Source organism: Rhamphochromis longiceps, linkage group LG15, assembly GCF_057381845.1.
Source record: "Rhamphochromis longiceps isolate RC_006_pf linkage group LG15, R_longiceps_female_GT1.1, whole genome shotgun sequence".
Taxonomy (NCBI): domain Eukaryota; kingdom Metazoa; phylum Chordata; class Actinopteri; order Cichliformes; family Cichlidae; genus Rhamphochromis; species Rhamphochromis longiceps.
In genome coordinates this window covers 35,045,978-35,072,629 of record NC_140571.1, presented here as the reverse complement: position 1 = coordinate 35,072,629, position 26,652 = coordinate 35,045,978, and the positions used below count along the sequence as shown (strand labels likewise).

At 40.3% G+C, this 26,652-nt stretch overlaps 2 protein-coding genes and 1 pseudogene across 4 annotated transcripts; 2 read left to right on the top strand and 1 right to left on the bottom strand.

Moving 5' to 3' along the window:
• Positions 1-12,141: 12,141 nt before the first annotated feature.
• LOC146653009 (G2/M phase-specific E3 ubiquitin-protein ligase-like) lies at positions 12,142-24,442 on the top strand (annotated as a pseudogene).
• LOC146653011 (uncharacterized) lies at positions 12,848-15,546 on the top strand. Of its 3 annotated transcripts, none has more exons than XM_085382625.1 (6): positions 12,848-12,937; positions 13,247-13,509; positions 13,705-13,895; positions 14,029-14,122; positions 14,307-14,487; positions 15,118-15,546. In XM_085382625.1, exons 1-6 carry the CDS (start codon positions 12,848-12,850, stop codon positions 15,259-15,261), a joined length of 963 nt encoding a protein of 320 aa, XP_085238751.1. In that variant the 3' UTR covers positions 15,262-15,546. The 3 variants fall into 3 exon arrangements, with proteins under 3 accessions (XP_085238751.1, XP_085238749.1, XP_085238750.1); XM_085382623.1 differs by having other exon boundaries at positions 14,307-14,497; XM_085382624.1 differs by having other exon boundaries at positions 12,890-12,937; positions 14,304-14,497; positions 15,118-15,539.
• On the bottom strand, positions 15,384-17,977 carry LOC146653010 (uncharacterized). Its single transcript, XM_085382622.1, has 6 exons — positions 17,504-17,977; positions 17,113-17,241; positions 16,713-16,906; positions 16,069-16,216; positions 15,769-15,973; positions 15,384-15,688 (listed from the first exon to the last, which is right to left on the bottom strand). The coding sequence occupies exons 1-6, from the start codon at positions 17,711-17,713 to the stop codon at positions 15,384-15,386; spliced, it is 1,191 nt and encodes a 396-aa protein (XP_085238748.1). The 5' UTR covers positions 17,714-17,977.
• Positions 24,443-26,652: the final 2,210 nt, after the last annotated feature.

The following is a 26,652-nucleotide window of genomic DNA, read 5'->3' as shown; positions in this document are numbered from 1 at the left end:
CAGATTCGGTGCAGTGGGAAAGACACGTCTCACATCGTTTGCAGCTGGAGCAGGACAGGGCGAACAAGCAGAAAAAAGAGTTGGAGGAGGCACAAGCGTCTCTACTCAAACTACAGTTGGTGGAGGCCAGAAACAAAGCCAGCGAAAAGAAAAAAGAGGAAAAAGAAAAAACAGAAAAAATTATGATAGTTGCGACCCAGCCTGGTCCTGGGCCTGAATGGCCAGATAGTGGCCCGGGTCCCTGCACTAATGACGGATGGCCCGCCAATGCACCAAGGCAGAACCAACCCACAGGGAATTGGGGAACCGGTGGATCGTACAGAGGGCGTGGTGGCTCAGCGGGGGGAGTACAAAGAGCTCGTAACACGGGGAATCTCAGCGGAGTGCCTTGGAATGTCTGTTGGAGGTGTGGAGCAGAGGGTCATTGGAGCAAATATTGCCCAGAACGTCGTCAGAACAATCAAAGAAGAGGCTACCAATCCCAGGCACGTGGAGCTCCGAGAGCAAGAGATGGCTCTAGGGGAGCATATCAGGCCCCAAACCCGAGTGCAGCACCAGCCGCGCAGTATCCAGTGGCTGACTGGAGGGAGGACCAGTACTGAAGGGACCCGGAGGGACCAAACAGCATGGGGATGGCAGATCCCATGCTGTCAATGACTGTAGAAGGGACAGAATTGCCCTTCTTAGTAGACACTGGAGCAACATATTCAACCTTGAGAGCAGCACCAGACAGTGCAACGTTGTCCTGCCACACAGTGAACGTGGTGGGTTTTTCCGGGATCCCGACAACTCTGCCAGTGACTGACCCAGCTTTGACAAAGCTGGGCAAGCAGACTTTGAAACACAACTATGTGGTGTCATCGCAAGCGCCAGTAAATCTCATGGGCAGGGACCTGCTCGTGAAGTTGGGCGCCACAATCACATGTTCAGCAGATGGATTATCTGTGACTCTGCCAGGGGGCCAGCATTTTCCGTGCCTGGGAACAAATTCAAAGACTCAATATCTGCTTCAAGACTGTGAAAGAGCAAAAGCCGATATCTACTGGGGGAGACTAGTGAAAGAGGATGTTCTGAGGCAATTTCAGCTGTGGAGACCCTGGATAATGAGCTTGGCAGTTTACTCCCCTCCGCGCGACCCTTACCACGTTACCCTGTTTTATGATAAAGAGAATGACGACACCTATCGTGAATTATTTCAATCTGATCTTGAGGGTCAGACGTGGAATGTGCAAACACATGACATCTACATTGGACCAGAAGGTGTAGCCGCGGCTGTGAAATTAACTGATGAACAACTGCCTTGGTACAATGTGGAAGAAAATTCAACCCCTCACATTACATTGGCGGTCCACCAAGGTCATGGTGCAGGTGATCTAGGTCCAATGGTCAGGCGAGCACTGGACGACACAGGGTGGCAAAGAACCCAAATTCCTAACTTATCTTATGCTCCAAATTGTAAAACCTATCGCATAACTTGTGCCTGTGAGGGTACAGTGATTTTGGAACATAAAGAAATTTCAAAAACACATGGTGAGGAGTGTGTAGATCATCCTCACGCAGTTGCTGGACTGTCAAATCTGCCCGACAGTCTATGGTCAAAAGGGCCCACGGATGTTGGCCTAGCTAAGTGTCCTCCTGTCTTGTTCCAGCTCAAGTCACACACACACCAATCAATAGACCACAGTATAAACACAAACCTGAAGCAGAGGCAGGAATTACAGAAACAATAGAAGGCCTGTTAAGGGCCGGGGTGTTAGGGCCCTCTCACTCACTGTGGAACACACCAATTCTACCAGTGGAGAAACATGGAACAGGAAAATACCGCATGGCACATGACTTGAGAGCCATTAATGAAATATTGCTCTCTACTACTGCACCGGTACCAAATCCGTACACAGCTTTATCAGCTATCACATGTGACCAAAAGTGGTTCACGTGCATTGACCTGGCAAATGCATTCTTTTGTCTTCCTCTGCATGAGTCACTCAGAGACATTTTTTCATTCACATACAGAGGCCAACAACTCAGATACACACGTTTGCCACAAGGCTTTGCACTTTCTCCAGGTATTTTCAATCAGGTGCTTAAAGAAGCCCTGTCGTCATGTAATTTGCCTAATGATTGTACATTAATACAATATGTTGATGATCTTCTCATTGCAGCCCCGTCAGCAGCGGATTGTACAGCGGCATCGTTCGTTGTGTTGAATAGGTTGGCGGAATGTGGCTTTAAAGTAAGTAAAGACAAGCTGCAGTTAGTTTGCCCTGAAGTGACCTTTTTGGGCCGGGTAATCGCACACAAATCAGTGGGTTTGATGAACACACACAGAGACCAAATTTTGACACACCCAAAACCGCGAACTGTCAGAGAAATGCTTTCTTTTCTTGGTTTAACAGGTTACAGCAGGCAGTTCATTCCGGATTATGCAGGCAAAACTGCCCCTTTAAGGGGCCTAATGAAGCAAGTTGGTGTTCGAAACTTTAAGGCTGAGTTGCCTTGGACGCCTGAAGCTGAAGCCGCATTTATTAGGGTAAAACAGGATTTGTCAAGGGCCTCAGATTTAGCCACACCCAATTATGATGAGCCATTCTATTTGGATGTTTCTGAAACAAACTCAATTGTAAATGGAGTGTTGTTTCAGAAAAAAGGGGGGGGTAGAGAAGTGCTCATGTATGTTAGTGTAAAACTACATCCAACAGAAGCAAAGCATCCTACATGCGCACAACATGCAGCAGGGGTCGCTAGAATTATCCAAAAAACAGCACATGTAGTGAGAGAACACCCACTAAAAATACTCACTACACATAGCATAGTGGCATACGTGAATTCACAAGCATTTTGTATGTCACCACGGGCACAACAGAGACTGAGCAAAGTCTTAGAGGCCCCAAATTTGACATTCACACATGAAGGAATTAACATGGCAGATTTAATGGGTGTAGGGGAACCACATGACTGCGCCAAAAGAGCACAGATCGAGGAAAAGATTAGAGAGGACCTGAAGGCCGAACCCATACCGGGAGCTGAGGACTGGTTCACCGATGGATGTTGCCACCGAGACGAAGGAGGACTGAAAGCAGGGTATGCGGTGGTTTGCAGAGTAGAAGGAGATTATCAGGTCAGAGAGTCAGGAAGGATTGAGGGAAAGCAGTCGGCCCAGAGAGCTGAAGTGATAGCCTTAGCTCGAGCTTTGAGACTAGCCAAGAACAGGAGGGTGAACATCTACACCGATTCGGCATATGCGTTTGGAGCAGCGCATGTGGAGCTGCCTCAGTGGAAAAGAGCAGGATTCAGAACAGCAACCAATGCACCTATTTCCCACAAACATGAAATGGAGGAACTGGAAAAGGCCTTGGCTGACCCAGAGGAGGTGAGCATTATAAAATGCAAAGCTCACTCCCAAGGAACCAGCATGGTGGAAAAAGGAAACCAGAGAGCAGACGAAGCCGCAAAGGAGGCCGCAGGCTACAAAGGACGGAGACAAATGATACAGGTAACTCCAGAAGAGGAGATATCTGTTGACCTGATTGAGGAAGTTAAACGGGCCCAGGAGGAGGCATCCCCAGAGGAAAAGGGGGTGTGGAAAAACAAAGGAGCCTGGCAGGATGGACATTTGTGGAGGGGGCCAGACGGGCGCCCCGTGCTGACAGCCAAAATGGCAGAACAGAAGGTGGATGAGGCCCACGGACTTGCCCACGTGGGGAGAGCCCAGATGGAAAGAAATTTGTGTCATTGGTGGCATCCTGAGCTGCGAGGAATGATAAGAGAGAAGGCCAGGATGTGCTTAATCTGTGGGGCACACAATCCTAAGCCAGCAGTAAAACCGGAAGTGGGTAAGTTTCGGCCCCCTGAGAGGCCGGGAGAGGAGATTGTTATTGATTTCACTGATATGATTGATTCCGGGCCTGGCGGTGTAAGATATTTGTTAGTGTGTGTTGACGCTCTGACCGGCTGGCCAGAGGCCTGGGCTACAAAAAAGGAGGATGCTAAGACTGTCGTTAAGTGTTTAATCAATCATTACATTCCCCGTCATGGGTTCCCGAAAAGAATTAGATCAGATAATGGAACCCATTTTAAAAATCAAGATTTGGAAAAAGTAGAAAAAATGTTGGGCGTCCAGCATAAATTTGGAACGGTCTATCATCCTCAGTCCCAGGGGAAAGTAGAAAGAATGAACCTAAATTTGAAAAACAAATTGGCAAAAATCTGCGCGCAAACAGGGCTAAATTGGGTCGCAGCCCTGCCGGTTGCGTTGATGACCATAAGATGTTCTGTTAATCAATCCACAGGTTTTACACCATACGAGCTGCAAACCGGGAGACAGTTTCCGGCACCTTGGACGGTGGGCTCGGTTGAACGGGACAAAAAGGGGAACCGGTCCCACGCAGACTACTGGAACGAGCTAAAGGCGCTAGTGTCCAGTTTCACGAAACAGGCGGCTTGTAAAGGGCCCACAGGAGAAGGAGAGGTCCCGGACGCGAAAACAGTGTGGCTGAGAGTCATCAAACGAAAGTGGAAGGAGCCCCGCTGGACTGGTCCATATGAGGTATCGGCTCGGACGGCGACAGCGGTCCAACTGAAGGGGAAAGGCGACACCTGGTATCACTGGACGCAGTGCGCGGCTGCGCACGAGGGCTTGGTGGGGAAGGATCAATCTCAACCCGACGCAGGTGAAATTGAGCGGCAGAATAATCCCTCACACCTGTGCAACGGACCGACCGGTGGTCTACCCGGAAGGTCGAAGAAAGAAGAGCAGCCAAGGAGGAGATCGCCGCGCCAACGAAAAGGAGCGGTACCACACTGAACACCTAAAACAAGAGAGAGGCTCTGATAAAGGGCTTTGAACTTTTTACTACACCATAACATTCACATACCACCATGCCATCACAACAATTAGATACTGGTGATGAAAGAAGAGTTTCAAAAGCCATCACAATGTTCAAAATTATTATGAGTTTGATGTTAACTATGTTGCTAATCATGGCTATTTGTTTTTTGATTTGTTTGTTGCAGACCGACCCGGGAAACCAGTCTGAGCACGGAGGCCATGCCAGTCCGGCGTTGTTTGGTACACCAATTACATCACGCGTGATCTATAGTGATTTAAAGCTGCGGGCAAGAGTGAAGCGCGAGGTCTCTGGTAAAAAGGATGAGTGTCTCAGCACATATGGTGGTTTAGAATTAGATTATGTTATTGGCTCCACAACTTCCTTTACGTTTGATCTGTGTGATGTTGTTAATTGCAGGGACGTCGGCAGTGCTTGGAGGGGATACAATGTGTGGGTCTGTTGGGATTATTCAGTGAGTACGCACTAAGAGAGGGGAAATCGTCCTTATGACAGCTGGTGCCGTAATTGGGACCAGGTAAGGGGTTACACTGGGCAAAATTGGGAACCGTTAGAATCAGGACCAGAAAACGGGCTTAAACTACAGAGGGATTTTAGCCCCTCTGGAAACGCGTTAACTTTATCATTGGGGAATTGGCATCGCAAACAATCTATGTATTTAATTTTGGGGGTGGAAACAGCGGGGGTTGATCCAAAAGGGTTAATTAAAGTTAATTTCCTAGAAAAAACTAATCGCGTACCGTCAGGTAGAGAAGACATAACAACTCGTGTGTTTGCCAGCCCCACCAGCTCTGTTGCATCTTTTACAGGGCAGGAGGGGAGCGGGTCGTCGGAAGCTACACCAGAGGAGCACGAACCAAGGGAGAGGCGAGTAGTGTCGGTGGACTATACCACCCTGAAACCTCAGGATTTGATTGAACGCGCTACCGGGTTCAGTGACAGTAACATCTGGCTGGACTGGATAGCCCAAAATGCTAGAGAACAAAAAGTGGCTAATTGTGTAGCTTGCGCTTCTGCAAGGCCGCGTTTATTTATAGAGCCTGCACCTCTGCATCCAGAGGATCAGTGGGGCTATGATTGTATGCTGCGGATGACTAGAGGAGCTGTGAATACGGGGAACTGCACTGTGTTGTCCAGTCTATTTCCCCCTATTGGCAAGCTCACGCAAGTAGGGCCGTTTATGCCCCGGAAAGATAATTATACGTGCTTTAAGTTAAGTTTAAGTTTCTGAAACTATGCATGATCACTCCGGTGTTGGTAATCCGTTAGAAGGCTGGCTGACCTCAGTGTTCGGACGGTGGAAGGGGGTCATCGCTTCGGTCATGTTTTCTTTGTCTGTTGTGGTGGGTATTATGATTATTTGTTGTTGTCTCATCCCTTGTGCCAGAAGAATGTTCAAAAGTATGTCTGTGAGGGCAGTGGACCCTGGAGTCATTACTCCAATGTCCATGATGCCAATGATGCATGTGGAACTGAATGTGTAGGCCAAGGAGGGACACAACTGTTTGTGACCTCTGGATTCTCCAGAGGTCAACAGAGGGAATTGTAGAATAAGGAGGGGATGTTTTTCTCATTATCATTTAATATTTTAATATGGCATTATTAGTTCATTAGAAGTATATAACCAGCTTTGCATTAAGCATAAATTGAAGTTTTTGACCTTACATTATTCTTTGCATTACAGTGATGGTGATAACTTTAGTTTGATCTTTTCTTACAGGTACCAGAATAATAACATGATTTTCCATTGCAGATGTAACCATGATCATTCCATACACATTGCAGTTTGTTGCTCATTCTAGAGTTGTGCTCAAGGTAATTAAAGGTTAAAAGCTACAGCCAGCGCGAGTCTGGCTGATCTATGGAGGGCAAAGGCTTTGAGCTTGGAAGGCCGCACGCGCTTACACAGCACTTATAAGATGTTATTCTTGATGATTTTGTGCTTAGTCATGTTTTAATATGTTTTAAGTAGAAGTAGCTGATCCAGCAATATTCATTTAATATTATATACTTGATTTAGAGCAATACACACTGATGGTCTTAACAAATGAAAGAGTCCTTGTAGCTGCCATGTTGTGTCTTAGCAGGGTACAGACGGTTCCAGGAGACGGGGGCAGTCAGCGTCTGCCCTCGGGAAGGAGACAATGTTATTCTTTGTGTTAAATAAACTTGTCAACATTGATTGTATTACACCTGTCACTACGCATGAGGGGGCGTTCTAATACCCTGATTTCATAAAACTATGGTGATGTGTTTTTTGAGATGAGATCTGAGACTGTCTGCATACAGTGTCCATCTCCCACGTGTGTGATCATTAAATCATCGTTTGACTCAACCCGACCGGACCAGTGTTGTTATTGTGGGTTTTTCCTCTGGTGTCCATCCCCAATATTTTGAACCTTAACACTCTCTAGTTTATTCATTAATATAGAATGATCAATTGTATCAAACGCCTTTTTTAAGTCTATAAAAACACCAACAGATATCCCTTCAACAAGTTCCATCACTGCCATCGAAGTGAACCTTTTCACTCTAAAGCCATATTGGTTATCACTTAGGAGATTATGCTTCTCAATATATTTATCAAGTCTATTAACAAATAACTTTTCTAAAATTTTGAGAACTGTGGGAGTAGTAATATTGGCCTATAATTGGTAAACTGACATCTCACTCCGTTTTTATGGATTGGAATAACTTTTGCTATTTTCATTTGTGAGGGAAACACACCAGTTTGAAAGGACAGATTACAAATGTATGCGAAAGGTTGTACTATATATTCTATAATACTTTTAACTAATATCATGTCAATACCAAAACAGCAAATACAAGTAAACTGCAATAAATTACAGGTAGTAATAAAATACACTGCTAACTCTTTTACGCTACGTCCACACCTACACAGGTATATTTGGAAACGCAGCTGTTTCTGTGCATTTGGACCTTTCATCCACACGTGAACGGCGTTTCGGATCATCGAAAACTGAGATTTTTTTTAAAACTCCTTTTTTGCGTTTACGTGTGGACGAGGAATACAGAGTTCATCACGCAACATCAAAGGTATGTGCCTTTTTTCACGTCACGCTGTGTGCCACATTATTGTTTACATGAGATGAATTGCAGAATGGCAGATAGAGACAAAATACTGTTACTGTTAATCCTACTATCTTCTGTTTTTACACGCTTACATTTACACACGCAATTACTGTCCCTCCATTTAGAAAGGCAGAGGCATCATGGTGTAATTATTTTACGTGTAGTTGTTTTTTTCCTGTATAATAATGTTTAACATTACTAACAATACATTTTTCAAAAAATGCCTCTCTGTGCAAAAACATAAACAACTGTGAGATGCTGTTTGTCCGTGATTTGAACCCGGGGAACAAATCATGGCAGGATCAGCCTGATATTATTTGTATCCCACTGTAACTTTACTGTATAAAGAGCTAACATCTCCAAAACGTCAGTAGTTAGTCATTACAAGAAGTGTTTGTGAACTAAAAATCAAGAATGTGGGATACTGTTTGTCCATGATTTGGAGAGCCCAGTGCGTGCTCCCGACACAGGGAAAAACAATTCTGCAGAGGAGACCTACCTTGGCACTTGTGCAGGTGAAGTCAAAGGGAAGATATGCTTCACCATATTTTCAAGTCTTTGGCTTGGAAGGAAGTTGGTTTGGAAACATATTTGGCGATGCTTCATCTTCTGCTTTGCGTTTGTGTGGGCACCCCTTCAAAAACCTGTCCATTATGCTAGCAGTGTCCAAGCATTTTTTTTTTTCCATACCACGCCCCCCCTGCAATGGCTCTGCGGGCCCCACACTTTTCGAACCTCGAATTCAGGAGGAACAATGTGGCTTTTGTCTTGCCCATTGACATTAGATAAGCTCTTCATCCCATCAAAGATATTTATGGCTGCTGGGGAGTTTGTTCAACTAATCTACATGTGTTATGTGGACTTGAAGAAGGAATTTGACTGGATCCCTTGGGGTGCTTCGGGAGTATGGGTTATCTGGCCCATTGTTACGGGCCATTCAGTCCCTAGTTTTTATAGATAGATGTTTCTAGGCATAGCTGTTCATTTTTCATTTTATATATAAATGATATATATAATGTTACCAAACTGTTAAATTGTGTTTTGTTTGATACCAATCTATATTGCTCAGGTCAAAACCTTGAGCAGTTTTTGACTACAGTGGAAAAGGAGTTAAATATAAGGCTGGGCGATATGGCCTAAAATCCATATCACGATATAATTTGAAGCACGTACGGTAATGATATATATCACGATATATTCTTTTCTTCTGTATAATGTATTTCCCACTCTATAAGGCGCACTTAAAATCCTTTAATTTTCTCAAAAATCAAGAGTGTGCCTTATGTATGAATTCTGGTTGTGCTTACTGACCTCGAACTGATTTTGGCAGGCAGAAATCTGTTAAAAAATGTTTTAGTACAACTTTGGTAAGCCACTGCTATGACTGTCGCCAGGCATAATTTGCAGATGATAATGGTTGTAGCCGCTGCGATGCTTTCAACCAAAACAGGTGCAGCTTGATGACATCATCAACATGCGCTATTGCGATAGAGCGGTATAGTCAAAATCTCTATCGTTGGCCAAATTTATATAGTTTATATCGTATATCGTTTATATCGCCCACCCCTAGTTAAATATATGAAAAATTTGGTTTGATATAAATAAGTCATTGTTAAATATAAATAAAACAAAATGTATTATTTTTTGGAACCGGACAACTAAAAAATATGGTTAAAATGGAATTGAAATTGAAAGAGTGTGCAAAAATAAATTTCTTGGAATAATAATAAAAGTTTTTTTGGAAGTCTCATATAACCCATGTGAAAACAAAATAGTCAAAAACCATTGCTATTCTCCACAAAACAAAGCATGTCCTAAACAAGAAATCATGATATACGCTTTATTGTTTTTATATCCATATATGACATATTGCTTAGAGATATGGGGCAATGCCTATAAAACCAATGTACTTCCTATCTTTAAGTTACAAAAAAGAGCTATAAGAATTATGAATCAATAAAACTATAGAGAACCAACTAACATTTTGTTTATTAAATGAATTGTATGATCTAGTTGAATAATAAATGGCACAGATAATGTACAAAGCACAAAATAAAATGATTTGCTGCGGTACTCAGAAGCGGTTTAAGCCAGAGTGAGTCAATATTACTTGAGGGGAACAGATTAAAAAAAATAATACAAAAACTAGATAAGAAAATAAAGCAAAGATGTGTTTGTGTTAGAGGTGTCAATTTGTGGAATAGTTATGACAGTGACTTAAAAAGGTGTAGTTCACATTCCTCGTTTAAAAACATGTTTAAAACTACAGTATTGGAAAAATATATAAATGAAGAATGAAGAAGAGAAATCATGACAGTGCTGAAATTCTTGGTTCTTTTGCCTGGATTATTGTTATAAAATCTAAATGAATGTATTTTCTTATCTAAGATGGAAGTCTTATTATTGTTTTGTTTTGTTCTTTTGCTTCAAGCCTTATGTAAATGAGCTGCTTGCAGAACAATCTTTCATTAAAAAGTTTGGCATAACAAGCATGTGCTACAGCAGATACCTTTGATTAGCCTTCTCTTGTGTTTTCTTCTGTATTCATTGAGAGATTTGAATGGTAATACATAGAAAATAACAAAAATAAATACTAATAATAATAATAAAGAAGGAAGTGATTTCTTCCAGACAACTCCACAGTGTTCCTCAGCAGCTCCCTGTAGAATACTAACATTCCTTCTCTCCTCATCCTCAATGTCTTTCTTTCTTCATTGACTGTTCAGCTTTTGACAGTTTTCTTTTGGCATAAGATCCTCTTTTACCCACTTTGCTAAACTTATATGTTATATATATATATATGCTTCACATATACAGTGAAGTTTCCTCATCTGCCGTTATTTTGTTGTTTCTCCATTTCACAAACATAGGGTACATTTGTGAATGTTAGAAGTGAATATAATAGAAAATTAAGGGTAAAATGTGTTTTACCCTTATATTTAATTTCCACTGGCACTATGGGATATTTAATGTCCCCATGCACACACATCTAACTTCCACCCATTCTGCCTTCAGCAATGGCCCCTGGCAAACCAGGATTTGATGGACCAACCATGGTTTACATTTGTGAGTGTTAGAAGTGAATATAATAAAAAAAATGATTTAGAAAAATTAAATTTTTAAAGTTCATAATGTGACCATAATGTGACTACTGTTACTGAGACTGATTCCAATGATGATTCAGGTTATCTACCCTGTTCCCGTTAAAATAATCCAGCATCTGACTTTAAAGGACTATGCACTTCCACTTACACACACTACTGTTGATATCTTAATTTGCATCTTCTAAGTAAGTTTACTGCTCCACAATTTTGCAAAGAATTATGTGCCATGCCTTTTTTTTATTCAGCTCCAATCTCAATCGAAATAATTCGGCTAAGGGGAAAGAGAGAAATCTTATTAGACTTGGTTTGCTTGCTACATAGGCCTGTGTGCCTGTCAAGGAAAATGGAATGCACTCACAGGTAAAACCTCCTTGACATTTGCTATTTTTTGACAATATTTTCTTCTTTAGTATTTACACTGAGACCAGAAATTAGACAGGGGTCATATCCACTGACTTCCAATCATGATAGAACTACGGTGGCTGGGAAGTGCAAATTGCAACAAATTAAAAAATCGCAACAAATTACAAAAACCCGCAACAAATTACAAAACCCCGCAACAAATTTAAAAAAACCCACAACAAATTAAAAATCCTTGACGGAAAGGGATTGTCTGAAATACCGGAAGTGACACAACAATTAGTCTTACTCCATATTTGTAGCTCAGAAAAGTGATTCGGGATGTCAACAAACGTCGAGAAACGCACTCCTCACAGCGCTTCCTCATTACCCTGACGGTGCTCGCTGCACTACATAGAGAACTGGAAAATGTTTTGCCCGTTTTGTGGCTTTTCACCCCTTTTTGTGCTTCCTGTGGACAGTCTCTGGAGCTTTTGCGGGACACAGACCAGGCTGAAGGATCAGAGTCCCCAGGGACATCAAAACAAACAGAAAATTCTGAACAAAGTAATTTTGATATATTACTCACTTTTTGTTCTCTTCAGACAGTCTATGCTATTTCAGTTAAATAGCACGTTTATTTACCATTTTGGCTCCGGTTTCTTTTTATGTTTGCTTATACTTTATTCTCGTCTACGTTTAGTAATGGAGAGTGCTTATAACCCTGTTTTGATGTTAAACGTTTTTCATTCAACCAAAACAAACATGTCCGTCATACAAGCAGTTCATGGAGTACAAAAAATCAAAATCCAAAGAGCGTCAGGCCTTCAGCTGTGGAGCAAAATTAAAACTCAAGCAACAGAGTAAACCTGTCAAGGTAAGCCATCACAGGTAAATTTATAAACAAGGATTTGGCAATTATTCTTAAAGTGATCTTGCTTGTATTATTTGTTTCTAGATCAATATAGGAATAATGGTGTCACAACAAACAGACTTAAAACCGCTAAGAGGGAAAACACTGCCCTTATTTATTAGCCCCGAAATTACAGCCCCTGACCTCTTGAAGCAGGCTGTAGAAAAAATTATAACATTCAACAAGGACTTGGTGGAGGGTCCGTGTACTTTTCGGTATTTGAAGTTTTGTTTCAGAAACCAAAACGAAAAAACGATATTTAAAAGAATTTTCATTTTTTAAATTTTTGATAAAGAATAAAATGGGCGAAAATAACTTGTTTTTTCATTCGGTGGTAACAAATAGCCGTCATACACTTAAAATTAGACGTGCTTTTTTGGATTTCTTCGTGATTCAAATAATGAAAGTATACTAGCGCAAAAACAAAAAAATAGACGCATTTTCAATGTCTGAAACGGGAAGTACTTCTTCTGCGCGCTTTTTTTATGGCGCGCGCACACCGTCCCCCACACAAGAGATCGACGGCCTTAAAGTTACACTGGAATAAACAGATGGACCATTACGTTGTTTTTAGGAAAACTAAGAGAGTGACACTCCGGGACGAAGGCATGACTGCAGAAAAACTGGGTCGCATCTTTCAGGTAGATATGTAAACTTCGCAAACTTTGCTTTCAGCAGTTTTTTTATGAACGTTATTGTTCTTCCTTACTGCGGAACGGCTAACGTTAACATTTGGTGATTTCATGTAGGCCTACTTTTACTAATACTATGTCTAGCCGTCTTCATTGTGCTAATATGTGAATTGTGCACATGTGCTAATGTGTAAATAGTTATTCATTGACTTTTACCGGCTACTAGCTAATAAGTAAGCCTTTAGAGCCTATTAACCGTGTGCACAGGAGTAACACGTTAGCAGAGCAACGTGATTTACGGAAACTTTTCTTAAACAGGTATCCGCGCATACTCTGTACATCACGGATGATTCAAACGTGGCTATGTTCCCCGGTGCGGTCTCTGGTGTTTTCAGCGCATTAGACCTTACACCCAGAGGTCACTATGAAGTCCACGGAGAAGACATGGAGTCAATTCCAACAGCAGGTTCCAGCGGGCAGCGTTTTGCATTTATGCGAGCACCAGCTGTGGCAGCGTCTGCACCTTCACGTTCACAGCAGGCTACTTCAAGTTCCCCTATGTCCTCCAAAACATTTCAGAGGTAGGATGAGTCTGTGTTCTTGAATATTAAATTACAGAACAGGCAAAATAAAAAGAAACATAAGGTGCATGGATAGTTGAATTGTTAAGAATAGCAAAGCTGTTTTAGTACAATTTGCCTATAGCAATCACTGAATGGATTTGTGGCCTGCTGTCTTTTACAAGATATGTAAAATTATTATGTTTTGTTTTACAGATCAGTGTACTTTGCAGATGTAGTTGGTGGGAGGTTGATTCCCAATAGAATGGTGGTTGTACGATTCCTGGAGTCTGAGGCTACGCTTCAAGGGATAGTAGGAAAAGTGCAAGATGCCATTGGTAATTACAACCCAATAATTTTGACAGATGCACAGGGCAATGCAATTCTGGAGTCGGAGGGCACAACAGGTGAGCCATAATATTACAGCTAAAGCCCATATCTTATGGAGAGACATGTCTTACCAGACTCTTTGTAATATTTATTGGGTAATATGGTATTGGCTTCTAAACAGGTTTCTTTGGTTTTGTTTTTCATCTGTAGGGTCACAGTACTGGAGACAAAATGCACGAAAAATTCTTGCTGTGCCTGAACAAGACTTTAATTGCCTCCAGGGAACAAAGAGGAAGAAACTGAGGTATGTGAATAAATATGTATATACTATAGGATGAACATCAATATAGAAGAATTAATTTGATTTAAATCCTATAATAGCAGTAAGACATCACTACATAAATCATCATCTATCAGTAAGTGATGTGATGTTTCTTTAAGCCAGTAAGTAGCTTTGACATCTGATTATCCATTTTTATTTGTAGCAGCCGTAAAGATGATGACAGTGCCAGTTTGGGAGAAGTGAGTGACAAAATAGAAGAGTTGGTGTTGGCATCTCAAAGTCTGCCAGCTGTCACAGCAGCAATCAAAGAGCTCACTGATCTTGCAGTTGCCCAGAAAGTCACAACCCCCAAGCTGCAGACACTCAAGGAGGGATTTAGCTGCGTGGTTTGTATGAGTATGTTCAAATGTTGCTTAGTAAATACATTACATCTACACTAACATTTTAATTACAATTAAAACAATGTCAAACCACATTCAATCATTACTTTGGACAAACATTTTTTTACCAAACATAGGCTCTTTATTCAGCAGTGTCCATTTAAATACTTAGGCACAGACAATCAAGATGCAGGTCTACTGTAACATAACATTCAAAAGTTTACATGCACATTTAATTTGGGTTCTCCTTGCAATCTTGACTATGAAAGTATAGCTTTTCAAATTGATTACAATGTCAGTATGGGTGACGGTACACTGTTCACAGTAATGTAAAACTAAAAAGTTCACATTTAAAATGGGACTGTAGTTGCATATATTGAATCAAGTACCTGTAACTTTTTCATTTTTCTTGCTTGCTAATTGAGAAAATGTACTGATTTTGCCCCTCATCAATTATAGACAAAAATATAGACAGGGACTTTCTCAGAACAGCGTGAACAAGAGGAATTACAGAATAACCAAAAATATTCTGCATGCTGTCTGTAAATTTATGTCAAGACTGACTTTGAACCTATAGTTTGAACTAAATTCAACATAAATGGATAACAGTCTCACTTATCTGATTTACTTTTGCAGACATCATTGAGGATCCAGTGTTCTCACTGTGCTGCAGAAGCATTATTGGCTGCAAGACATGTGTGGAACAGTGGCAAGAGACATCACAGCACTGTGCAAAATGCAGGGAGAGTAACAACGGAGTTCTACAAATTACTGGTCTAACAGCTGCATTTTCTGTATTGAAATCTTTTTTTGCAGAGGAGTAATGTAGTGTGTACACACAAATGTTTACAGTCAGTTGATTTTTTTTTTGTCTGTTCTGTACAGTTTACAGATGCAGTGGTTCATACATTTCTCTGAGTTATGTTTATGAGACAGAGCAGAGCTTCTTTGTATGGCATAAAGTCACCATTTACGGCTCTAAAAAACAAATGTGAAATATCAGGATATTTTTCTGCAAAATGACTCTCTGTTCTAAGTTTGTCCTGTTCGGTTGTGAAGGGATCAACTCCAAAAGTCGAATATTCTTTGAGTGCAGATCCCAAGTGCTGCCTGTAAAGGTCTGCTGCTTCAAGTGCATTTGGCAAGAGCTCTGGAGAAATTCTTCTTTTACACCCATGTTCTGCAAAGTGATTTGGTATGCCTTTTCCTGTAAAAAATAGAGGAGGTGTTTAAATGTTCATTATCAGGGTTGTAAGCAATCTGACTTTTTTTTTTTTTTTTTTTTACCTGGGATTCTATGAGCATTCCATGATTCTACCACACTTGCAAGACCAATGTTACACAGCTGACAGGTTAGATTGGACACACAGTATCGCACAAGGTTATCCTCCATATCTATCTCCTCCTGGTCCATCAGCTGGAGTAGGGCAGTTTTTAGTGGGTAGTTGACACGGTTGTTGATTTCAGGCCAAATCCTTTCAACTGTGTGGTTCTAAAAGAGTTAAAAGAAACATGTCTTAAATGTACGTAGTAGTACACGTAATAGTATAAGAATTTCAGCTGATGTTAATGGTACTTAAATCTTACTCTTGTGGATGAGGTCTGTAAATAAGGCAGTCTCTCCTGATTGAAGCGATGATGTGACAGCATCTCTTGCATGAACAGTGTTAAATAAAATTCCTTTCCATGGTCTACTCGCACCTGGTCCCACATACCATAGGTGATCACTGCAGGTCTGGTACAGGAAAAATAAAGAACATTTATTAACTATTTTGCTTTAAGACCAGCAAAGGTGTTATTATTTTGAATGTATTCATTCATGTTTTTTTTGGGTAATATTTTAGTTGTAGTAGGACAACATATATTTCTTAAGTTTCTTTGCAATGTCACTGTCATGCTCAGACTTTAGATGTATGTCAGAACAATTGAAAGATATGTGGAAATCCAAGAACCTTGTTCCATTCATAAATGAACACTGATTAATTGCAATAAAGTAGTTAAATGATTCATGTGCAATTCCATTTTATTTATTTTTACATTAATAGAAAATGTTGATCAAAATGTTTGGTAAGTTCTTAATATATTATATTCAGGAACATAACCAGACCCATCTGTTGCATGTCTAATTTAAATTCAAATATTGTAAATTTGGGTGCAGCTCATGTCCAATATGACTAACATGTCCATCAAAACACTTAAGATGAAATAAATGGTTTGAGAGGTTGTATTACCTGAAAACATATTCATAGATGCTCAAGTTGTTTTTGATTGGCATTGTGGAATGACTCACAATCTTTTTACTGAATCCATCTACAGCTAAAACATGGGTGACTCCAAACATTACAAGTTTCTCGTTTTGGTCCAGGTGAACCTTGTGCCCCATGCATTCAGCATGGTACGGTGTGGGATTAAGATTCCGAGCTCCCTTACAAAAAAATCACAAAAATAAATGACAGCTGACTGGATAAAGGCAGATTTGATCATACGTTTGAGGAAGAGTCAAGTAACTGTTAAAGCAGGGCGTACATCTGTTAAACAGAATTAGGCCCTACCATTACATGATGTATATCACAAATATGACAAAGAACATTGGAATACAGTTCTAGTGGAAGATTAAATAACATAGGCTACCTGGCGTCTTGCTTCATGATAAGGTTGATGCACCTCTCTTAAAATTGACCCAATTCGTCCCTCTGCAGCATGTACCCCTTTTGTGGACAGATAGCCCTTCATCATTTTGCGGCCATATGTTGGGCCCACCTGTTTAAAATAAAAGATCATGCTACTACTAGAACAACAAATGTAAAGTAGCTTATTCTGAAAGCAAATGTGTAAAGCTAAAGTATTGTGCTAATTAACTGTACAAATACCAGTGAGAGACATCTTTAAAATAACTAACGTTACCCACCACCCGCAAGACGCTAAAACGTGCGGGCGCGCGCACACAGTCTAGACTAACCCCCTTACAACCCAGTTAAGACAACCATACACAGTCATAAGGTGAAGGAAGAAAGTACCTTACCTCATTTATAGCTTGTGTCACCTCAAGCTCCAACCGTGTGTCCGAGAGTCGACAGCTAGTGATTTGCTCAGCACAAAACTTTCTAACATTTCTCGCAGAAAATCCTCTCACTTCCCCGTGTTCATATGACAGACGCTCTGATATAATTTCCGATGACAGGCCTTGTTTTGCCATCTCCATGATCACGTCTGAGTATTTTTCCAACGTCATGATGTCCACACTACAGTGTTTGCCATAAGTTTGCGCATCACTTGTACAGGTTGTTGACCTACTAAAACTTCCGGTTCAGACAAAATAAATAAAGGGCCCTTTCTCGTTCTTTTTTCTTGGGTTTTTCGTTTCTGATGTGCGAAAGGACAAAATGAAAAAAACAATTGTTTTACGTTTTTCATTTTAGCTTTTTAAGTTGAGAATTAAATAAGTGTCTCATTTTCTTTTTTAAATTATACTTTCTGAAACGAAACTTCAAATACCGAAAAGTACACGGATTGTGGAGGGACCATATGTCCTTTTGTATCCTGACTGCACAGAGGTGATAAATGTGCCTGGGACAGAAAGGCCATTCCGATTGGCAGACTACAAAGAGGAAATAGGAAAGAACTACAACAGGATTTCTCTTTTCATTTGCCCAGAGAGCCACTTCAAACAAGGTTTGTTAATTTTATATTTTGACGTGTTTACATATACAACAACTAATAATGTGTTTATTTTCTCAGCTCTGATTTCAGAGGATGGTACCTCAGACTCAGACCTTGAGATTGTGATTACATCAAGAAGCACAGCTGAGTTCAACCAGGCAGACACATTGGTGTGTACTTTTTTACCCCTACACCATGCCAGAGGCCTGTGAGTGGCCCTGGCTAAGTGCTCTATTTTTTTTCTCTATAATGATCATAATTCTGTAACATCCATGGGTGGATTATTTTCATTGTGTGATTGTATGTTCTTTAAAAAAAAATTATTATCTTTTAAGTATTGATGAACTATCTAAATGCGATACGAAGTTGGTGAAAGCTTTAAAAAGTGCATATTTTTCATCTTAGGTTTTCAAACCACAAGACCAGAGTACCCCTAATGGTAAACATGCAGAGAAGGAGTAAGTTATTTCAGAGCTTGTTCTGCTATACAGTGGGGCAAAAAAGTATTTAGTCAGCCACCGATTGTGCAAGTTCCCCCACCTAAAATGATGACAGAGGTCAGTAATTTGCACCAGAGGTACACTTCAACTGTGAGAGACAGAATGTGAAAAAAAAATCCATGAATTCACATGGTAGGATTTGTAAAGAATTTATTCATAAATTAGGGTGGAAAATAAGTATTTGGTCACCTCAAACAAGGAAAATCTCTGGCTCTCACAGACCTGTAACGTCTTCTGTAAGAAGCTTTTCTGTCCCCCACTCATTACCTGTATGAATGGCACCTGTTTGAACTCATCATCTGTATAAAAGACACCTGTCCACAGCCTCAAACAGTCAGACTCCAAACTCCGCCATGGCCAAGACCAAAGAGCTTTTGAAGGACACCAGGAAAAGTAATGTAGACCTGCACCAGACTGGGAAGAGTGAATCTACAATAGGCAAGCAGCTTGGTGTGAAAAAATCAACTGTGGGAGCAATCATCAGAAAATGGAAGACATACAAGACCACTGATAATCTCCCTCGATCTGGGGCTCCACGCAAGATCTCATCCCGTGGGGTCAAAATGATCATGAGAACGGTGAGCAAAGATCCCAGAACCACACGGGGGGACCTGGTGAATGACCTGCAGAGAGCTGGGACCAAAGTAACAAAGGTCACCATCAGTAACACACTACAACGGCAGGGAATCAAATCCCGCAGTGCCAGACGTGTTCCGCTGCTGAAGCCAGTGCATGTCCAGGCCCGTCTGAAGTTTGCCAGAGAGCACATGGATGATACAGCAGAGGATTGGGAGAATGTCATGTGGTCAGATGAAACCAAAGTAGAACTTTTTGGTATAAACTCAACTCGTCGTGTTTGGAGGAAGAAGAATACTGAGTTGCATCCCAAGAACACCATACCTACTGTGAAGCATGGGGGTGGAAACATCATGCTATGGGGCTGTTTTTCTGCCAAGGGGACAGGACGACTGATCCGTGTTAAGGACAGAATGAATGGGGCCATGTATCGTGAGATTTTGAGCCAAAACCTCCTTCCATCAGTGAGAACTTTGAAGATGAAACGAGGCTGGGTCTTCCAACATGACAATGATCCAAAACACACTGCCAGGGCAACAAAGGAGTGGCTCCGTAAGAAGCATTTGAAAGTCCTGGAGTGGCCTAGCCAGTCTCCAGACCTCAACCCCATAGAAAATCTGTGGCGGGAGTTGAAAGTCCGTGTTGCTCGGCGACAGCCCCAAAACATCATTGCTCTCGAGAAGATCTGCATGGAGGAATGGGCCAAAATACCAGCTACTTTGTGTGCAAACCTGGTAAAGACCTATAGTAAACGTTTGACCTCTGTTATTGCCAACAAAGGTTATGTTACAAAGTATTGAGTTGTATTTTTGTTATTGACCAAATACTTATTTTCCACCCTGATTTACGAATAAATTCTTTACAAATCCTACCATGTGGATTCATGGATTTTTCTTTTTTCACATTCTGTCTCTCACAGTTGAAGTGTACCTCTGGTGCAAATTACTGACCTCTGTCATCATTTTAGGTGGGGGAACTTGCACAGTCGGTGGCTGACTAAATACTTTTTTGCCCCACTGTATATTAGAGTTGGGCAATACAATATTTTCTCATGTCACAATATTTTTTTGTTTTATTTCAGGGAATATTGATATACATCACAATATAAACAGCTAGATTTGTACATATTAAATGTGCCGTTGCTCATAAGTAGACGTGAAATCCTCAGAAGCTTGTTTTGATTTAAATATTTATTTCCTGTCATAAGTTCAGACAGACAGATGTATTAACATATTACATCCATTTCAGATAACTAAAAAAAGGTACATGTTAAAAACTAGATAAAAAGTCAGAGATAAAGATTTCAAAAGACAACAAACACCAGATCACTCAATTGCTTGGTCAATTACATTTAAAAGCAAAAAAGAATGATTCTAAAAATAAATCTTAGTTTACAGTAAGTTTTACAGGAGAAGAGACATAAAAATTTTTGTCAATATCATATGAATAAGCTAAGAAATAAAAGCAAATTCTCCTAATCTCTCCTTGTATATTTATTTTAATGGTTGGTTTAGATGCAAATGGTGCCCAAACATCTCCACGTGTGGCGCTGCTACTTCACTGTGCTGCAGGTAACAAGTCACCCTAACTGGACATGACGCTGTTCCCAGAGCGATTGGTCACTGCGCTACCTGATAAGGATTGACTATTCTTACGTCAATGAAAAAAAGAGGGATTAGAGGAATAAGCAGCATATAAAATGGATGGATGGATGGATGGATGGATGGATAGCTCTATTGCAATAGTCTCATATTTCCATTGAGGAAAAAGTATACTGCAATACATATTGTGGTTATTTTATTCCCCCACCCTAATATAAATATTTATTGGTTTCATAGCATTTTTATAATGTTGGTATCATAAAAAATATTAAATTGTATGAGCTACTTATCTGGACATTTTAATTCCAATACTCTTATTCTGTTTCAGACATGCTCCAGGACCTTCATCTACCATACAGCCATGTCAGGGATTTGGGCAATTTATGTCAGCATGAGGTTTTTTGCTATTGTTGAAATAATACAATGCTATGTATGTTTATGTACAGTATGCAATTTTTGTTGTTGTTGTTTTTCAGATTGTAATATCTGATACAGAGGATCTTGATCACCAAAGTGAAACAAATCCAGTCATAAGTCCCTATAGGTAAATAAAATTGTGTCTTATAAGTAATTTTAAACCTGTAACTAGAGTACACGTTTGGGTTTAGGGATGGGTATCGAAAACCGGTTCTTGTTGAGAACCGGTTCCCACTGTTTCAATTCCTTGGAATCGTTTGCCATTTTTGCAAACGATTCCCTTATCGATTCCAGTCGCCCCGAATGACGTCACCACGTTGCGGAGCGTCATTTACCTGGCAGGAAACATGGCGCCTAAGCGGCTCAAATGCTCAAAAGTTTGATTATACTTTATGAGAACCGATGACAACAGGGCAACTTGCAAAGTAGATATTTCATTTAAGGGAGGAAACACTACGAATATGCAAAAGCATTTGCTCACAAAACACGTGATGACACGTGTTTTTAATTCCGCTCCGGACTCGTGAATCTCAACCCAGCAGCAGCGGTAACGTTTGCACGTCCTCTCCCGTTAATGCGGCAGGTAAATAATCAACTAACAGTGCATATTATGTTAGCGCGTTCTGCCTTATTACAAGACCTGCCATTACTGTACATGTAGGTGACCATGATGAGAGAGACAGACAGAGTCTGGCTGGCGCTCGCTGGCAGTTCTCGCTGCAGTCTACAGGTAGCGTCTCCTTTCAGGCCAGGACAGACGAATGTCACCGAGCAGTGACTCAGTTTGTGGTCAAAGGCTTGCACCCATTTGCCACAGCAGATGCCCCCGATTTTTGGTAAGTGAATGTGTTTAATTGTAGGCAGGGACATTACTGGATATTCTTGTGTAATTGCCACAGAACAATTTATGTTATACTTTGTTATTGCTACAGAAGAATATTTATTTTATTATTTTACATTTACAATTTTTTTTCCTGGGGACCCTGTGACACCACATTGAAGAGCCGTAGGCTGGATCTCTTAAGATCTCACTGCTGGGTTTGTAAGGCCATGTTACTCCTAAATTTCTATCTTGTTCAAAGAGAAGATATAAAACAAAGTTCTAAGCTAATCGACCTTAGTGTTCTCCTTTTTAAAAAAAAAAAAAAAGAATCGATAAGAGAATCGATAAAGAATCGAATCGTTAAACAGAATCAAAAATGGAATCGGAATCGTTAAAATCTTATCAATACCCATCCCTATTTGGGTTAGTGAAATGGGTAAAGATAGTTATAGGGTGAATACAAGTTTTTCTAATGTTGGAATTATAATTTCTCAACAGACCTGTGTGCCCCCTGCATTGAGGACGAGGATGAAGAGCTGGTTGAAGTTGCTTCACCGATTGATTACAAAGCACTGTAAAATATCAAATACTACTTCAAATAACAACGCTAAATTGTATAGTCTTGCATGATTACAGGGAAGACGTTAACATTACTCTACCTGACATCGTTGCAAATTTATCCAGTGCTACTTCATCAGAAGTGTCAGCAGATTCAACATCTCAAGAGCAAATGTCTGGGATGGAGCAGTCAGGGGTTTCAGGCAGTTGTCATACTCTGAAACCAATGACATGCTGGTTAAATTTACTGATGATGCTGGTATTCTAGAAGAAGGACTTGATGCAGGTGGCCCAAAACGAGAGTTTTTGAGTCTGCTAATGAAACACATGAAAGATCGTCCCATTTTTGATGGACCAGAAGGACATCGATTCCTCGTCTACAATGCAAAGGGTATGCAATGATCAGATGTTTGATAAACTTAATTTAAAGACATTTTTGGGACTTGTAAATCAATTTGTTTTTAATTATTATCAGAAGCAACTCATAATATTTTTTTGGTTTATTTCAACACAGCATTAGTCTGTCTGTCTATCTGATCGATCGATCTGACATCGATTGGCTCTGATCGATCGATAGAGAGAGTTGTGTGTGTCTAAGAGATTTTATCATTTACTGTATTCATTCACAGCTGTAAGGGAGGGTGACTACTACCTAGCAGGAAAGATGATAGCCGTGTCAGTTGTGCATGGTGGTCCAGGGCCCCATTTCCTGTCAGAAGAGTTGGTACATTATCTTGCAGGCCAGACTTCAGTAAAAGCAGCAGTTGCCTCAGTCACAGATGACGACATAGGAAAAGCTTTACAAGAGGTGAGGACAGCACAGGATTTGAATGCAGGATAGAACTATAGCTTCTTTATCTGTATGAAATTAAAATATTCTTTCTTTGTGTAGGGAAAAAACAGGAATGAAAATCAGACACGTAAGCTTACATTGTGTATGTCCATTTTTATGGGTTTTTCAGATCGACAGTGCTGGTTCAGTGGATGTCCTGCGTGACTGTGTCATAAAAACAGTACTATGCTACAGGTGGCTGGTTGTCTAAGGCATGTTTCCACAGTTGAAGAAAAGAAAGACATTGTGTCTGACTATCTCCGGTGGTATATAATTGCTCGAAACTCATCTGTAATTGACAGGTGAGACTATTATAGAAGAGACTATAGAATTATTGTTATGACGGTGTTGTGCATAATTTCCGACTGAAATGTTTTACATTCTCCAAGGTTTCCAAAGTTCAAAGTGTGTCCATAGTTTGTGCATGTATTATGAACTGGTAAATGACACAAAGTTCTCCTCATTCTTTAGATTTAAAGAGGGTCTTTCAGCACTTAATTTCCTGAGTGCACTCCAGCAACACCCTACTTTGCTTTCCCCAGTCTTGTGTCACATGGAAAAGAAACTCACAGCTCTTGAACTTGAGAGACTTTTCAAACCTGACTTCAGCCCATCTGGAAGACGTCTGGAAAGTCAAACTGTGGGCTACTGGTCAGACTTTCTGTGAAGGCTGTGAAGGTATTTATTTTAGTACTCATTACAAGACAATGTGCTACATATACATATATTATTATTATTATTTTTTTTTTTTTTTGCAGAATCACAAACTGCTGTGTCGGTGGGCGATGTTGTGATGTTTGCAACTGGGCTAACATCACTGTCACCTTCTGGATTAGATCCACTACCAAGCCTACAGTTCCTGGATGACTCTTTATTCCCGATGGCAAATACATGCTTAAACTTATTGAAACTACCAATGACAACCTCATATTCCGTGTTTAAATCCAACATGGATTTTGGAATTCAAAACTCCCCAGGATTTGGATGTTTCTAGGATGTCTGGCCTTGTAGTTCAAACCTGCTGTTGATTTGTTTCTCAAGTTTTTAAGTCAAGATTTTTTTAAAGATGTTATGAATAGGAGAAGGTGGGACATGCTGGTGGTACAGCACAAATCCATTATAGTTTACCAGGTTTATTGTAGTTTTATTAGATAACCCAGTCACTTACAGCTGCTTCTTCTTGGCATTACATTGTAAATTCTGTAGGTTTTTTGCTACGGGACTTATCCAGAAATCAGTTATGTATTTGAGCATGTTTTTTTATTCTAAAATGTAGGTACATATGTTCAAAGGAGATTTAAAATGCAATGGCTTGATTTGTTCAAAGGTTTGACAGTGCTACTAAAACTAAAGGCATTTAAAAGTGTACTGTGTTCTACTCTTAAAAGTTGTAATAAACCCACAATACAGTGCAAGATTTGATTTTGCTTTATTATTTATCTAAATGTTGAGGACTGTATCTCAACTTCCATCTGCCAAACAAGGACCACAATTAGCAAGACATTGCAGTAAGAATGTGCTTTTACAAACACTAACTTAAACTTTTGGCATCTTCAGCCAACTCATGTAGCCTAGTCCAAAAATACAGCATATGCTATAGGTTTTGGTAAAAACAACAAAAAGCCCTTTTTTTTTCTTTTTTTTTTTTTTTAGAAATGTGCAATTTCTAATAACTTCATGTAAAGTTCAGTGGCAGACTCCCAGCAGACTGGCTTTTGAAAATGATTTTGCTCCATTACAAAATTCAGATACTCCTGTATGTTTGAGTCCCCACATACAACTACTGACAGCCTAGACTCAGGAAAAGTGTCCAGTTCAGATTGTTGAATCAGGAATCCACAGTCCCTGGAGCCGTGTCTGTGGTCAATGGAAGACAATTGCATTAATATAGGTTTACACAAAGTGTCTGTGAAGGTTCTCAGTCATCCAGGTCATCGTAGTCAAAGGAGCTTGCAAAGAAAAGCGTCTGGACTTCTATAAGTTGCTTGAAGACATTTCACCTCTCACTGACATTTACACAAAGTAATTATTTGATCATTATTATCCATTACCTGTGGGGGTAGGTAGTACAGTTTATTTGGCACACCTCCTGGACATGAAGCTGTTCTTGAGGGACGAATCCGATGAGTGTTCCACAGCTTCACACATTCATCAAGATCCTTCTGAACAATGTCAGTGAGGCAAAATCTCAAAAGGCACTGATGCTCGTGACTTCCATTGACGTCTCGAAGATCCGCAAACAGCTCCAACCAAAACTGAGCCCTACAGAAATTGTTAAAAAAAATGTTTAGAAATAGTTTAGTTTGTTTACATGGCATCGTTTCACAACATGTCATCGCATGGCACTTTACAGTTCATTTTAACTGAATCATATATAGACTCCAGTCAGTTTTCTATTGAAAGGGATTGCATACACGCAAAAATCTAAAACATTTGAGTAATGTGCAAAAGTTCATTTATTTTAGTAATTCAAATTGATATTGAATTGAATTGATATTAACTCATTACATACAAAGTGAGGTATTTCAAGTATTTGTTATAATGTTAATGATTAAGACGTAGAGCTTATGAAAAACCCAAATTCAAAGTCTCTAACAATTTGTATGTTCTATTTGTTTGGGTCCTTTTTGCATAAATTACTGCTATCAGTCTGTGGATCTGTTGAGGTGTTATGGAAGACCAGGATGCTTCAGTAGCAGCCTTGAGGTCTTAGCCACTACACTATGTGACACCCCTTTTATCCACACTTACATTAGACAAAACTTTCTATTAATGTGCTTTGATAGTCTCTGGGAACAGCCAACGTCTTTTAAGGCAGCAGTCCCCAAACCCCGGGCCTCAAGCGGGTACCGGTCCGTGAGTCGTTTGGTACCGGGCCGCGAGAGTTGAGGCTCAGGTGTGAAATGTATAGTTTTCAGGGTTTTTATCAGTTTTCAGCATTATTTTGTTATCGTTTTTATCATTTACTCGGTTTTCCTTGGTCTTTTCACGTGTGTTATGAATAAATTTTCTTTTTTTCGGTACGGGTACTAGTTTTATTTTGTTGTATTTATCCGTGACACTTTAAAGGCCGGTCCATGAAAATATTGTCGGGCATGAACCGGTCCGTGGCGCAAAAAAGGTTGGGGACCGCTGTTTTAAGGTGTTCTTTATGGAGGGTGTCAATTATGTTTTTTTTCCCCACAGCTGTCAGGACAGCAGTCA